This window comes from Hypanus sabinus, chromosome 21 (assembly GCF_030144855.1).
Source record: "Hypanus sabinus isolate sHypSab1 chromosome 21, sHypSab1.hap1, whole genome shotgun sequence".
In the NCBI taxonomy this organism is placed as follows: Eukaryota; Metazoa; Chordata; class Chondrichthyes; order Myliobatiformes; family Dasyatidae; genus Hypanus; species Hypanus sabinus.
The window spans coordinates 48,589,296-48,605,831 of NC_082726.1; the positions used below are offsets into that span (position 1 = coordinate 48,589,296).

Sequence of the window (16,536 nt, forward strand, 5' to 3'; positions counted from 1 at the left end):
GCTTAGTGGCCTAATTCTGCACCTACACCTATTGCCTTATGGATATAAGATATCCAAGTCAAAACCAAATAGTTGGTGCGGTGTTTACCCCTATAGCTTGTGTAGATTTGTTGTTTGGTATACTAATTGGGAGCATTTTGGCATGGCCTTCATCTTTAAATCAGAATATTGTGGTTTCAAATGCTGTTGCAGATACCCAAACACAAAAAGCCTGGGCTGACACACCAGTGAGGCTCTGAGGGACTGCTGCCAACATTGGAGACGGTGTCTTTGAAAGACACATTAAATCAATACTCTCTCAGGTGGAGGTAGAAGGTCCCATGACACAAAGGGGTTAGCCCAAGAGATTTATTCCCAGTTGACACCACTTAAAAATAATGAACATTTATCACAAGGTTTGTGCGGATCTACAATATTTGTTAGACCATAAGACATAGGAGCAGAAATTGGCCATTTGGCTCATCACGTCTGCTCCAGCAAGTATTGCCAAGCCAACATTGCATGAAGTACTTCATTGGCTTACAGCACTTTGAAATGGTAAGAGGCTATGAAGGGAAATGAGAGCTGGGTAAGGGTGCTTTGGAAATGCAAGTCTTTTATCTTTTTAAATTTAGTTCTACTGATGTGCAGCTTCTATTCTCATTCCATTCCTTTTTACCCTTGTCAGAGGCACCAGTGTTTCCAAATGTGAATGTTGGCACTCATGGTAACAGGATGAGGCATTACACCTCCATGAGCCAGATGTCTTGTTTGATGGTTGCAAAGCTTTTTAGAAAAAGAAAAAAAAAAGTCATGGAGAGGCTGTGAAGAGTTTTTAAAAGAGGAAATCTGTTTCTGCTTCTCCATTCATAGGTTCGGAAACCAAGTGCTGAGGATTGAATTGAATTGACTTTAATTCTTACATTCCTCACATGCATGAACAGTAAAAATCTTTACGTTACATCTCTGTCTAAATGTGCAATTTATAGTCATTTGTAATAAATAATATGTACAACAGGACAGTCAATATAACATAGAAATAGAATTGTATCAATGTGAATTAATCAGTCTGATGGCCTGGTTGAAGAAGCTGTCCCGGAGCCTGTTGGCCCTGGCTTTTCCATTTCCCGGATGGTAGCAGCTGGAACAATTTATGGTTAAGGTGACTTGGTTCCCCAATGAGCCTTCAGGCCCTTTTTACGCACCTGCCTCTGTAAATGTCCTGAATAGTGGGGAGTTCACATCTACAGATGTGCTGGGCTGTCCGCACCACTCTCTGCAGAGGGTGGGATCCAAATGCTGAACTTGAGGATGACAATGATTCCCATTTAAATTGGGTACTAAACATATTAAAATTCTATGTATTACAAATTGATAATATCAAACATAATTTGACATCTAGCTACAATGGGAGACATCTGGGCTGATGATCAGACATTTATTCACACTTGTTGCTCAGCATGATCATAGTGAGTTGAATGGGCTCCTATGCTATAAATTCCTATCATTTTGTAAGTTTGATCGATCAGTTGATTTTAGAAGAAAAGCAATATTCCCACTGGTTCAAGCAGCAATAAAATAATCAGCCTAAAACCTAGATGGGAAAGAATTATGAAGGCTGAAAAAGGAGAAGTGTTTCAGATGCAGCAAGTTGTTAATGAACTAGGAAGCCCTTTGGAAGTTGTCCACTTGGTAATTTGCCTTGTTTAGAAACCAACAAAAAAGCATTGCTTCTAATAACCATCAGTAATTAATATTTACAGTGGATGTCTGAACCTCTGGAGCTACAAATATTTAATTTATTTAAAACATATGAGAGTTGTGCTTCTTCATTCGCCTTGCCAAAGATCACAGATGATGATTTGCACAATTGAAATTTTTTCTGTGCTGAAGACCTATGTGCCTGACTTTAGCTTAACACTTCTGGTTGTTTTGGACTATCATCCTGTGAGATGGCATTCAACCTATTAAGAGACTTAAATTCAAGCAATGGGACAAGTTCTTTTACAAAGGTTCCATTTGGTGATCATGTTGAAAATTTTTTTTTAATTTATATGCAATTTCCAACAACCTTTCTGCGGCATTTGGTACACTTTCGAATTATAATTGAAAGATTGTTGACTATTTTCTCCACGAAGTTTGTCAAGGGGGTGGATACTTCTACAACTGGCCATCAACAATTATATGCAGGAAAACATTTGCAGAGTGAATCAAAATCCCAGCATCCATTCAATTCCTTCAATTATTCTAATCCTCGTCCTGCAGCCCTCCAAGATTTGTATACTCTTTCAGTTCAGATGTTTTTCCTATTGCAGCTTTTCCTCACCACCAGTCCAACTTCTATTACTCCCCTACCCTCACCCACAGTCCCTTCCAAACTCTGAAACCCCTCTGAAACCCCTCTGGCCTTACCTTTACTCCCTTTAAAACACAATTTGTAACTTGGGTCTTGAATAAATATCTGATCATCAGCTCATATTTCTCCCTTTGTGGCTAGATGTCAATTTTATTTTTGATGTCACTCATTTGAAGTACTTAGGAAAGAAGAAGTTGTTCAGTACCCAGTTGAAATGGGAATCATAGTCCTCTTGAGTTCAAGTGATTTAGAAATGCTTGCATTATTCAAGAAATGCACAGATGTGGTGTGCACTAGTTAGTATGCATCCCCTAATCTTCTTTGCAAAGCTTTTAGCTGTTAACCACAGCACCGTTGACTGCCCAGGTATGCATACAGTCTGGGTGAAGTGTTTTAATCTCTCTGCTCAAGACTGGATTTTGGGTGTTTTGGCACCTTAAAGAATCTTCAAGTGCAATACCATTTAAATGCTTCTAATTGACTCAGCTTTCCTACCTACACAAAAAGAACATTTCTTACTCCTCTCTTTAGAAGGTTAAACTCTTAAAATGAGAACAAAAATTATGTCATGTATCAATTACAAAGAAAGTGTTTTACACTTAAAATGTGACATCAGATTTTGTCTGACGTGTCCTTTTTGACCTTCCTGTACTTTCCTGCTGTCTCATTCCTCTGTCGACCTTGCACACACTAACACAACATTTAACCTCCACTCACCCTCTCACCCTCTTTCTCCCCTTTTCTTCCCCCTTCCCTTCCCCCTCCATTTTCTTCTTCCGCATGCTTTCATCTTCTCTCCCCCTTTCCCCTCCTCTCCCCTTTCTGCCCCTTCTCTCCAACCCCTCTCTGCCCCCTCTCTCCAACCCCTCTCTCCCTCCTCTCTCCGTTCTCTTCTCTCACCTCTCCCCCTCTCTCCTCCCTCCCTCTCTCTCCACCCTATCATATCCCCAAAATATACTACACCCAAAAACTTACTTTTTGTTCTGTAATAGATGAAGCTGTCCGTTTTACACAGCTGGATGCTAAACAGTAATGCAAAAATGATGGGTTACTTTATTTCTTTGATGCTGAGTGAAGGATAAATATTGACCAGGATATCAGGTGTGAACTGCATTGAGTCACAGAGAGATCCAGCACCGTTAGGCCCTTCAGCCCATCAACTCCATACCAATCATGAACCGGCCATTTTTACACCAATCCAACCTTTCTTGCTGTTAAAATAGCATCATAGAATTTTTCATGTCCAGCTGTCAGGAAGATGTTCCTAAATTTAGCATTTCATCTGTCAGCCATACTTCTGTGGTGCTGCAGCAAAGAAAGGGTAGATTTTTGCTAAATCCAGCAACCTCTGATCTCACAGCAAGGCTGCTGCTTAATGAGCTCTGGCAGAAACCTGGAAATTCGATGCATTGTCAGTTTGCTCTTGCATACACGTAGGCTAGTTTCTGTAACATCCCCATGCAAGCAATGCGTGAAGAACAGACTTACCCAGTATTGGGAAGAATCGCTGCATAGGCTCCGGGGAAATTGGGGTGTTGGGCTCAGAGAGAAGGTGCCGATCGGATTCTGACTGAATTCGGCTGATAGTTGGTACTTTTGGTTTCACTTCTGAATTTTGCACTGGGATTTCCTCAAATACTGGATTCTCCACTCCTACAGCCTCACTATAAAGTGTAAAACCAAGGAGACTTAGCAGACAATATGTGATACCGGATCGTCTATTATCTAATATCAGGCAATCTATTACATTAATAAATGAAGCAAAACATTTACTACAAGGTAAGAGCCTATTCAACTCATGTGAACATCCCGCTACCACCCAGTAAAATTACTTATGACAGTACCAACAGAATTAGATTATTTTATATTTAACTATATGTCTTATATGCACTTACGTCAACTTGTACATCAACAGAATATTTTTTATTTTCTGATAATATTATTGTGTTATTATTATTTGATGTGCTGTATGTGATATACGTTCTGTGCACCTTGGTCCAGAGGAATATTGTTTCATTTAGCTGTATACATGTGTATGGTTGAATGACAGTAAACTTGAACTTAATCAAAGAAAAAGATACATTCAGTTTAGAGCATTGTCCAGGTATTCCGCGCATTGTCTCACAGGTAGCAGGAACTTACTGAGAAAGATATTTTTCAAAAAGATGAAAAGCCTCTAATCAGTCACCTTCCACCCCCACTACCCATTCCACCATTCTTGCTAACTGACCTCTGGGCTAAGTAACCTCATGTCAGTATTTACAATTTGATACATGCAAAAAGACTGATGGATCTGTAATGTCCTGCTGTCACTTACAGAGTGTAATGGCTTTGTTTGGCAGGGTGTCATGAATCATGAAGCCTCATGAAGTGATATAAAGAGATTAGCTGTATTTGTCACATAGACAATGAAATGTGTCATATCAGATCAAATCTGCGAGGATTGTGCTGGGCAGCCCACGAGTGTTGCCAGACATCCGGCACCAACATAGCACATCCACAACTCACTAACCTTAACCGTGCATCTTTGGAATGTGGGAGGAAACCCGTACGGTCATGAGGAGAACATACAAACTCCTTACAGATAGCAGCGGGATCGAACCCAGATCTCATAGCGAGCACTGTAAAGTGATTGTGCTAACTGCTATACTACCATGCCACCCAATAAGCATACACTGTGGTCTATAAAATTCAAAACTATGGTCATCTCCAACAAGAGAGAGTTTAACTATTTCCCTTTGATGTTTAATGGTGCCACTATTGTCAGGTCCTTCACCATTTCAGGGACGATGTTGACCAGAAACTTAACCAGATCATCTAAGTAAATGCTATGGTAGTGCTGGGTATCCAGCTTAGCAATAGTATCCATCACAACCTGAGCCATGAACCCAGAATGCAAAGTCTATTCCCCAGCTGTCTGGCCGTCTGACTGTGGTTTAACGCCTGTGGTCCTCTTGATTGGCATCCGTCCAGCACTCTGCACACTCATTCTCTGCAATGTTAGTGCACCTACCAGCACTGCAGAAACCTACCAGCACCTCCAGCAGCACTTCCCAAACCCACAAACTCTATTACTTAAAAAAAAACAGCAGCTACACAGAGTGACAGCAGCATTTGTAGGTTCCACTCCACCCTGACATAAATTACCGATCTTTCATCAGCATTGACTCAAAATCTTGGAACTCCCCATATGAGAGCATAGGGTGAACACCTTCACCACATCATCTTCAGAGGTCCAACACAATGGTTCAGCACCACCACGTCCTCGAGGGCAATTACTGATGGGAATAAAAGCTGTCCATATCCCCAAAGGAAAAGATTTTTAAAAGTACACAGATGAACTTGAATTGATCACATATAGCTGATGGTAACTGATCCCTGTTTGTTGATTGAGGAATTGCCCTTTGAGTGAATCAGTGTTGGGCTAAGGACCACACAGCAAAAACCAAACCAGTCAAAAAGAGATAAAAAACCAGGACTAACTGAGCTTTGTGCCAGTAGACTCACTGACAAGCAGCAGACCTGGATCTCAAGTAACACGCACAAAATGCTGCAGGAACAGGTCAGGTCAGCATCCATGGAAGGGAATAAACAGTCGACATTTTGGCCCAAGGCTCTTCATCAGGACTAGAAAGGAAGGGAGAAGAAGCCAGAATAAAAAGATGGGAGGAGGGTGAGGAGTACGAAGTGGCAGGTGATAGATGAAGGTAGGTAAGTGGGTGAAGTGTAGATTTGGGAGATGATCATTAGATAAGGTACAAGGCTGAAGAAGAAGGAATTTGAAAGGAGAGGAGTGTGGACCATGGGAGAAGGGGCACCAGAAGGAGGTGACAGGTAGGTAAGGTGAGAGTGGCCTCATTGTGACAGTAGAGAAAGCCATGCACGGACCTGTCAGAATGGGAATGGGCACTGAAATTAAAATGGTTGGCCAGCCGCAAGGAAATCCTGCTGGATGCAGACAGAGCAAAGGTACTCAATCTTCAATATTGTTCTGATGCAGGAAGGTATGTCTCTTTGCCCTTGATAGTGGAGGCCGCAGATTATTGAAGTGCTGTTAAAAGTAGTTGAGTAACTTCAATGAGTTTTGCAGATAAGACACACTCTAACCACTGAGTGATAGTGGAGGATAGGATGCCAGGCAATTGGATTGCTTTGGTCCGTATGGTGATGAGCTGATTAAAAATTATCAGAATTCCATGTATTCAGGCAGAGCAGGCAGTAGCACATTCCTGACTGGTGTTGTATAGATAGTGGATAGACCTTGGGGTATCAGGAGGGGACTGTCTGACTGCAGGATATCTGGTCTTTGAATAACTTTTGCACTTGCAGTATTTGTGCTGGTTATGTGGTCGGACAACTTGGGTTTTGGGTCAGTGATGGCTGAGAGGACGTTGATAACGGGAGATTCAGTGAACCAAGGTTCCAGGGCATGTGAAGCAACAATACTAATTGCTGCAGCCCTGTGCTCCACAAATTAACGGCCAATCAAAGCCCTTGCCTAAACATTATCTTGATCTTGTTGCGTAGAGGCCTGGGGTGGCTTCATTTGATGAGAAGTACAATCATTAGTGCACATCCCCAGTTCTATTCTTCCGAGGGAATGAAACATTGTTGATGAAGAACCTGATCTTTGGCACTTCTCTGGGGGAGTTCTCAGTGATGCCCTTGGTTTGGAATGATTGACATCCGATAGCCACAGACATCTTCCTCTGCACAAATATGAATCTAATAAATGAAGAGTTTTCCCTTGGTGTTCATTGATGTCAATTTTAACAGAGCTCTTTGATGTCACACCTGATCAGACGTGGCCTTAATGTCAAGGGCAGTCCCTCAGATCCTACCTGTAATTTTGGTTCTGGTCCACATCTGGACAAAGACTTTAATGAAGTGTGGAGCCTCAATGTTCTAATGAAACTAAATCTGGGATAGGAGATGCAGAACTGGAACCTTGAGTAAAAAACAAACTACTGGAGAAACTCAAGATCGAGCAGAATCTGATACAGGGTTTTGACCTGAAATGTTGTCCCTCCACAGATCCTGCCTGGCCCACTGCATTCCTCCAGCAGTTTGCTTGGAGATTCAGTCAGCTCTTTATTGGAATGTTAAGGTCAGTTGGTTATCGACTGAGAATAGATGGATATTACAGTGATTAGATCTCTCTTACTTTTTCAGGACATTTCACGCCTGAGTTACTTACCATGTTGGTAGTTAGATGCCAACGTTGTTCCTTTTCAACCACGCCCCCCCCCCCCCCACCCAGAACAGCCTGGCTGAAGATGGCATTAGTTCTGGAGTACTGGTCTTCAATACTACAGCTGACGTGTTGTCTAGTCTCATAGACTTTGCATATCCAGTGCTGATGCCTTTTTTCCTGATAGCTCAATGAGTGATTCGTTGGCCAAAGACTGGCTTCTGCTATGGTTGGAATCTCAGAGAGAAGATATGACAGAGCTCTTTGATGCCACACCCAGTCAAATGCTGCCTTAATGTCATGGGTAGGCCCTCTCCACACTCTGACTACCCTTGTGTCATCGCACCTTCATGGTGCCAGGAGAGAAATAAAATCCTACAGGTTTATCTTCTGCTCATTCATGTCCTTCTAGCACATGACCAGCTCCCTCAGTGCTATCAACACCACATAATCTTTGGCCACAAAGGCACATTCTGATTTCCAGTTCCAGAACCTTTACACACACTTGAATGATTTGGTGAAGTAAAGGAAGTCAATCTCAATAGGTTAAAATAAATTTTAAGCTGGGGAACTTACCTGTCCAATCGGACAAGCTCGTGGGCTCCTGCAATAAAAATAAGATCAGGTAGTAATTGCCGAGTTTTTCAAATTCCATAGAAATAACATTGTCGATATTTTGCAGCTAAGTTGCACTTAGGATACGGTAGTGGATCATTTAACATGTGACCTCATAGAAAGATGTAGGTGCCATGCAAAGCCTCTTCGCACCATCTGTATCTAATGCAATCTTCCACAGTCTCCTTGTTAGCTTACACAATTTTCCTTTTCAAGCATCGTGCATGGTTAAAGGTTGGTTGTACCAGAGAGATTTGGTGATGTTGATGCTATCGCTCTTGTACTAGCGTGGCTGCGTCATGGAGCAGTGTGAAAGAAGAGGAGGAGTAGGAAAGTGCAGTCTGATATCTAATTAAAATCAGCAGTAGCTGAAACTTCTGAAATTCATTTGTCAAACCCTGATTTTCCTGGTGGGGGACATCACCTTTAAATTATGCTGACATTGATAGACTTTCTCCGATAATCAAACCACAAGCTCTGGTGCTTTGATTTTAAGTTGAGACTGCAGAATAAAATTGTGGAGGTGCTGCCCTGCAAAATGAGTTTTGTTCCACGACTCTACTTGAGGACATGAGAAGTAGCAGCAGGGGATGCCCTGCTCCCTGATTCTTTGAGTCAGCTCTCCAATTTAACCTGGGAAAATGTTTATCGCAGCAGTATCGAAACTGGTCCCCATAACCCCTCATGACCCGATCATCAAAAAATCTGTTAGACAGGCCTCTTTATTGACTACGCCTGTGATAAGGTCATAAAACCAGCTCTGTCTTAAATAGCAGGTTCATCTACCTAAGGCTATGCTCCCTTTTTCTATGTTCTCCAGAGTGTGGAAACAGTCTCTTAGCACTGCCTTGTTAATCCTGCCAAAATTTCTTTCATTTGGAATACCTCACTTTTTTGACCATTTCATTGGTTTGATCCCTCTCAACTCGATGTCTCCTCAACCTTCTTCCCAGTGAATAGGCTATTTGGTTGGCTAACATAGGTGTAAGTGTAACAGGCAGTGCATGAGGTTTTGCATGGTGAGACTAGCAATGCATCAGTTATTGCGGGACAAAAAAACCTGCTAATGCACAAGACATCGCAGATGAGGCTGGCCATGTGTGAAGATTTTTTTTCCTTTTTTTTTATCATAAAAGAAATTTTTTATATTTAAAAAAAAGTCAACCCCCTACCAACTACCAAAGAAAAAAGCTGATGGATGACAATGGATAATTGGGGGGGGGGGGGGAAGACATATTCACTTAAGAAGAGAAGATAAAAATATACATAAAAGTCTGTGCACTGTTAAACTTTATAAATTGGAAAAGTAATTTAGGAAAGGTCCCCAAATATCATAAAAAGATTGTTTCGAATTTAAGACTGAGCAGCGGATCTTTTCTAAATTTAAATAAGACATAATATCACGTAGCCATTGAAGATGTGTAGGAGGGGTAGACTCCTTCCATTTAAGTAAGATTGCTCTTCTTGCTAAAAGAGAAGTAAAAACTAAAACCTGTAGGTTAGGAGTATTTAAGGTTATATCTTCATTTGCAATAATACCAAACAAGGCAGTAAGGGGATTTGGGTCAAATTGGACCCGAAAAAAGTTGTGAGAAGGTATGGAATACATCCCACCAAAACTTTTCAATTGTAGGGCAAAACCAAAACATATGAATTAAAGAGGCATCAGCAGAGTTACATTTATTACAAAGTGGAGAAACATTCGGATAAAAACTGGACAGCTTCTGTTTAGAAATGTAAGCTCTATGAACCACTTTAAATTGTAGAAGAGAATGACGAGCACAGAAAGATGACTTATTAACCAGTTTAAGAATTTTATTCCATCTATCATCAGAAATCTGACAACTTAGGTCATCTTCCCAAGCTTTTTTTATTTTATCTAAAAAGTCTTGTCTAGAATCAATCAACAAGTTATAGATACCGATAATAGAACCATTAAGAACATAAGAACATAAGAGATAGGAGCAGGAGTAGGCCAATCGGCCCCTCAAGCCTGCTCCGCCATTGAACAAGATCATGGCTGATCCAATCTTAACTCTAGTTTTCACCGAATCCCACAAGGCAACAGTGCCAACCAACAGGGCACCATGCCGCCCATTTTATTTTATTATTCATCCTGCCCAAACCCATGTGATCACCCGGGGAAAAAAAAATGATTTGCCAAATGAGGAGAAAAAATTCTGGAAAATTCCTCTCCGACCCAAACAGGCTATCGAAAACTGGTCCAGGAGATCACATGGCTGATCTAAACCTCGCCTCATGTCCACTTACCTGCTCGCTCACCGTATCCCCTAATGCCATTTTTATCCAGGAAAATGTCTATCTCCGTTTTGAATTTATTGAGTGTAGTAGCTTCCACAGCTCTCTGGGGCAGTAAATTCCACAGCCCCACTACCCTCTGAGTGAAGAAATTTCTCCTCATCTCAGTCCTGGAACGGCATCCCCTTATTTTAAGATTATGCCCCCTAGTCCTAGTTTCACCCATCATTGGGAACATTCTCCCCGCATCCACCCGATCAAGCCCCTTCACAATCTTATATGTTTCAATAAGATTGCCTCTCATTCTTCGGAACTCCAATGAGTAGAGTCCCAATCTACTCAACCTCTCATCATACATCAACCCACCCATCCCCGGAATTAACCTAGTGAACCTTCTCTGCACTGCCTCTAGAGCCAGTATGTCCTTTCTTAAATATGGACACCAGAACTGCATGCAGTACTCCAGGTGTGGTCTCACCAATACCCGGTACAACTGCAGTAAAACCTCCCTGTTATTATACTCCATCCCCCTAGCAATAAAAGCCAGCATTCCATTGGCCTTCTTGACCACCTGCTGCACTTGCATACTAACTTTTTGTGTTTTCTGCACCAGGACCCCCAGACCCCTTTGCACAGAAGCACTTTCCAGTTTCTCCCCATTTAGATAATAACTTGCTCTATTATTTTTCCTGCCAAAGTGCAAGACCTCACACTTGTCAGTATTATATTTCATCTGCCAAATGTCTGCCCAATGGTGGGCCTCCAACTGTCAGTCTCGGTAGAGGATGTGAGGGGAAGTAACTAGTTGTTGCAGGCTGCATCTGTCAATGATTCAGACACAGGGAGCCAAATCGGAACGTGTGATGGTTGTTGCAAGGCACATCTGTATGCGTGTCAGTCGCTGTAGTATATGCTTGGTGGGGTATCTGTAATGCAGGGTGAGTCTGTGAAGGTGCAAGTCATGCCAGGGTGATAGTCCTCTGTAGGTCATCTTTGAGACAGTGTCATTAATACAAAAAAAACCCCTATATCCTTGTATATACTTAGCAAAGTTGCTCTGCTCAAAAGCTGATTTTTATATTGTGGCTTTGTAATTTTTTTAAAATTGCTGCTATTTGGAATTTGTGTCCATGCTGAGTGTCAGCTGTTCAAAGCAGTGAACTTCTGAGCTCTACTGTTTTCAACATGGCACTAACCAGATGCTTGAGCTGGTCTGTTACTTACTTCTCCTGGTGACTGTCTCCTTCCTTTGTTTGTATATGAGCAACAGAATCAAGGGGAGCGACAAGATGGTGATCACACATCCCATTGTGGCCAAGATGATAGCTGTGTTGGCTATGGTGATAAGCAAAAGGCAAATGATTATTCAGTGTGTTCTTGTATCACATCTGAGCTGTCTGAACTGTATTAAACGGATCTACAGCATCATAGAATGAAGCAAACAGGACATCTCCAGTCTTGTCGCCATTGTTTAGTAAATATTACTACTTCAAATATCTATGCAATTTTCTCTGAAAGATGCTAATATTTGCTATTGCATTAAAAGAATCAAAATCAGGTTTAATATTACTGGCATATGTAGTGAAATTTGTTAACTTGCAGCAGCAGTACAATGCAATACATGGTAAGTATGGATAAAACTGTGAATTGCAATAAGTATATATATATAATTATTTAAACTAAATAAGTAGTGCAAAACAGGAATAAAAAAGTAGTGAGGTAGTGCTCATGGGTTCAATGTTCATTTAGGAAATGGATGGCAGAGGGGAAGAAGTTGTTCCTGAATTACTGACTGTGTGACTTTTGACTTCTGTACCTCCTTCCTGATGTAACAATGAGAGGGGGGCATGTTCTGGGTGGCGGGGGTCCTTAATGATGGGCACCGCCTTTCAGAGGCACCACGCATTAAAGATGCCTTGGATACTATGGAGGCTAGTACCCATAATGGTCCTTCACCGTGATGGTACCCATGATGGAATTCCGTGGACAATTCATCTATCTTTCATAACACAACCCATGTCCAGAATAGATAGACTAAAGAGGCTTACTCTGACTTGCCTTTTTTTTTGCACTATGATCTTTGTGCCATTTCTATTTATTATTACCACATACATTGTCTATGTGAGCTTCATGCAAATGAGGAGTTTCATTGCACTTTGATGTACTTGGTGGCCACTATATTAGGTACACCTGAACCCCTGCTTTCTAATGTAAATGTGTAATCAGCCAATCATGTAGCAGCAACTCATTGTGTAATAGAATGCAGGTATCGTCAAGAGGTCTAGTTGTTGTTCAGACAAAATTCAGAATGGGGAAGAAATGTGATCTAAGTGACTTTGACGGCGGAATGATTGTTGGTACCATTGGGGTGGTTTGAGTATCTCAGAAACTGCTGATCTCCTGAGATTTTCACACACAATAGTCTCTAGAGTTTATACAAAATGGTGTGAAAAACAAAAAATCATCCAGTGAATTACAGACCTGTGGTCGAGAATGCCTTGTTAATGAGAGAGGTCAGAGGAGAACGGCCAGACCAGTTCAACCTGACAGGAAGGCAACAGTACCATGCGTAACAACAGTGGTGTGCAGAAGGCACAAGATTTTGAACCTTGAAGTGGATGGGCTACGGCAGCAAAAGACCACGGACATACATTCAGTAGCCACTTACCTAATGAAGGGGCAGCTGAATGTCTCTTTCATAGCACAGCCCATTGTTCAGAATAGGTAGATTAAAGAGAGCTTCCCCCGACTTGCCTTTTTTTGCACTACAGTCTGTGCCATTTTGTGGTCTTGTACTCTGTATTTGTTATTACCATATACATTGTCTACGTGAGCTTCATGAAAATGAGGAATTTCAATCCACTCTGGTGTATGTGACAATAAATCAAGTCTAATCCTTTGGACTGGATTTTGATCTTGTGATAGTTCGTCAATAGCGAATTAAACCCAGAGTGTGCAGTTGTCACAGATACAGTGGTCATGATGTAGAAAGGATATAGTTTGCTGTGTTGAATTACATAGTGAGTAAAGTGTGCAAATCACATTTATTGACTTAATTGTTAGTTTTATTGAATTATTCCAAAGACAAAGTAATTTGTCCTCAATCGCTTGCATTAAATGCATGACCAAGGTCACGGTTGAATTTATTGCCATATGCACAAATACACGTACATGCAATTGTGATGGGTAAACCTACTTGCTACAGCATCACAGCAGCAAAGTAATATTTGAAAATGTCTACCTGAGATCTTCCCCAATTACTGATGTGCAAATATTTAATCAGAGAATTTGCCCAAAATTTTCAGGATTCATCAGGTTACCCACTTGTGGCTGTTATTCCAACTTGATCCACTTGATCGAGGGGGCATAGGGTCAGATGCTTGTCTAAGGGTGTTTGCAGGTGGTTTGGTTTGAACTGCAGCAGGTCATGTCAAGAGTTCTCACTCTGTCTCAGAGACTTGAATCTGTACTCTCCTTAAGCAGAGAAACGTTAGAGCTTGGATGGAGATGTTTAAAACTAAGGTGGGTCTAGTTACCAATAAAGAAAAACCTTAGCTGAAAAGTTAACCATCAATGCACACATTATAAAAATATGTTTCTCACAGTCCTCTGCCCAGGAACAAAGGGGAAATCATTTTTAAAAGGAGGGAGATGAAGTTGTATGGATAAGGGGAAAGAATGGCATTTAGGAATTGAGTAGATTTGTCTTTGAAATAGCAAATATACACTCAATGGACTGAATGGCCTCATCTTTTGCAGAGATGTTCCACAGATCTTGCTGAATAAACTGATAGCAAGCTGAATTGTTTGGGCAAGATTGTGGATCTAGGTTTCCTTGGCAGATGTATTAGACTTCACCTTTGCTCGTGGTCTCATCAATGGACAACAGTGACGGTCTCCAGAAAGGAAGAGGTTTGCTTGGAATAAGCCAAGCAACCATCTGCCTGAACCGTGGCGGAATGGAGTCACAATATGTTGTGTAATCAGTGGTGTCAGAGATTTAGAGAGGTGATGAAAATGAGTTGTCCCAAATGCATGGAGGAATATCTTACCTTCTGAGTCTGATGCTCCAATAGCATCTTCAAAAGTACACTCTTGATTGATGACCTGAGTTCCATTTGCTGTAAAATATGAAAATATTTGGTTTACATAGAACAGTACAGTTCAGGAACAAGCCCTTTGGATAACCTTGTCTGTGCTGAACACAATGCCACACTAAATTACATCTCTTCTGCCTGCATGAGATACATGTCCCTCTATTCCCTGCATATTCATGCATGTATGTAAAAACCTCTTTAAACCATTATTGTATCTCCTTCCAAAGCTACCCCTGGCAGCCTCTTCCAGACACATACCACTCACTGTGTTAAAGAAATTGCCCCAATGTATTCCCCTTAAACTCCCCCCTTCTCATATTTGACACATTTTTACCCTGAGTGGGGAAAAAACAGTGACCTCTTTGAAGATCACTATCATAGATTGACTGTAGTCCCTTCTTATGCAAAATAATTATGAATTAGGGAAATTCCATGACATGTCTCACTCATTCTGTTAAAATTACCACCACAGGTATCCCTGTTGCACATCTTCTCTAGAAGCTCACTCAAGTGTCAATGCACTTAATAGTCTTGAGTTTTTCATTTACCAATTTAATTGGAGGAGCTTACATTTATATATCTTCCCCAACCTCTGGTGCGATACCAAACAGCTACTTAAGCAACATAAGAAATGTCGCAGCTCTTATGTACAGAGTAAGATCCCATAGAGCATATGCATTAGTGGAGGCATTGTAGCCAGTCAGGAGGTTGTGAGACTGAAACGTATTCTCCTACTTCACTACAGCTGTAGAAGAATTGGGGGAGGGGTATCTCATTGAAGTCTATTGAATACTGAAAGTTCTCAATAGAGTGGACGTGGAGAAGATGTTTCCTATAGTGGGGGAGTCTAGGACCAGAGGTCACATGTTCAGAGTATTCTCTAAGGACATTCTCTTAGAACAGAATTAAAGAAGAATTTCTTTAGCCAGGAGATGGTAAATCTGTGGAAGTTATTGCCATAGGTGGCTGTGGAGGCCAAATCTTTGCATATATTTAAAGCAGAGATAGATAGATTCTTGATTAGAAAGGGCTTCAAAGGTTATGGGGAGAAGGCAGAGAATAGGATTAAGAGGGATAATCAATCGGCTGTGATGAAATGGCAGAGCAGACTCGATGGGATGAATGGTCTAATTCTGCTCTGAAGTCTTTTGGTCTAAAGGGGATGTTCGAGGAGAACTGTACCCTATCCCTAACCCTCTCAACCCTATTTTCCTGACTTTTCCCTTTAACCTATAATGCCCTTACTGATCAAGAACCTGTCACCCTCCATTTTAGATAAACCCTATGACTTGGCCTCCACTGCTTTCTTTGGCAATGAAGTCCACCAATTCACCACCTTCTAGCTAAGGAATTTATTTTTAACCTTAATTTGACCAGTCTCTCTGTAGCACATGCCTTCTAAACCAAACCCCATCCTGATAATCCAAAGGCTGTGCATACTTCCAATAATGTGGTGACCAGATATTAGTTAATTGAATGGCAGGACAGGTGTGAGGGATCAGATAGCCTTCTGCATCAGTTGCTTGTATTCTTGTGTTCCTCTTGGTGTACCAAGTGCACTGCAAACAGAAGGAGCAAGCAATCTGCTGGAGGATTTTGTCCCAAAATATTGACATTTCCTTTCCTCCCATAGTTGCTATTTGACCCCCTGAGATCCTCCAGCGATTGTTTGCTGCTCCAATTCAACCATCTACAGTGTCTGGTGTCTCTTCTGCAAACAGAGCTTCAGTTGAAGTTTCATCCAAAAGGTGCAATTTATGACCGTACAGCACTCCTCTGATTTAGCAGCCAAGAGCCAGCTTAGCTTTCTGCGCAGCCTCCCTGCTGCTTTTGGATTTATCATATACACTAGTAGTCTGCAAATTTCCTGTAAGAGTGACTTCAGGTGCAAATGAGGTGTTGCATGTTTTAACATTAATTCTGCAATAGGATTTTAACTATACCAGCTTTTGAACTTCCTCTGTAGTGCTTGGGAGTTTTGGTCTAAGTAGCATGCTTAAATCTCTCAATTCATGACATTTCTTGTCAAAGTTGCCAAC

At 41.3% G+C, this 16,536-nt stretch overlaps 2 protein-coding genes across 2 annotated transcripts in view; one reads left to right on the forward strand and one right to left on the reverse strand.

The window, feature by feature from the left end:
* The window catches only part of cdh23 (cadherin-related 23), a 1,109,092-nt gene that overhangs the window by 880,298 nt on the left and 212,258 nt on the right, over window positions 1-16,536 (forward strand). The gene's annotated exons all lie outside the window — the stretch shown is intronic.
* The window catches only part of vsir (V-set immunoregulatory receptor), a 58,981-nt gene that overhangs the window by 3,370 nt on the left and 39,075 nt on the right, over window positions 1-16,536 (reverse strand). The window contains exons 3-6 of the mRNA XM_059946454.1: window positions 14,453-14,521; window positions 11,625-11,735; window positions 8,103-8,130; window positions 3,824-3,999 (exon numbers count right to left, since the gene is read on the reverse strand). Coding sequence (XP_059802437.1) covers window positions 3,824-3,999; window positions 8,103-8,130; window positions 11,625-11,735; window positions 14,453-14,521 — 384 coding nt within the window. The remainder of the gene's footprint in view (window positions 1-3,823; window positions 4,000-8,102; window positions 8,131-11,624; window positions 11,736-14,452; window positions 14,522-16,536) is intronic.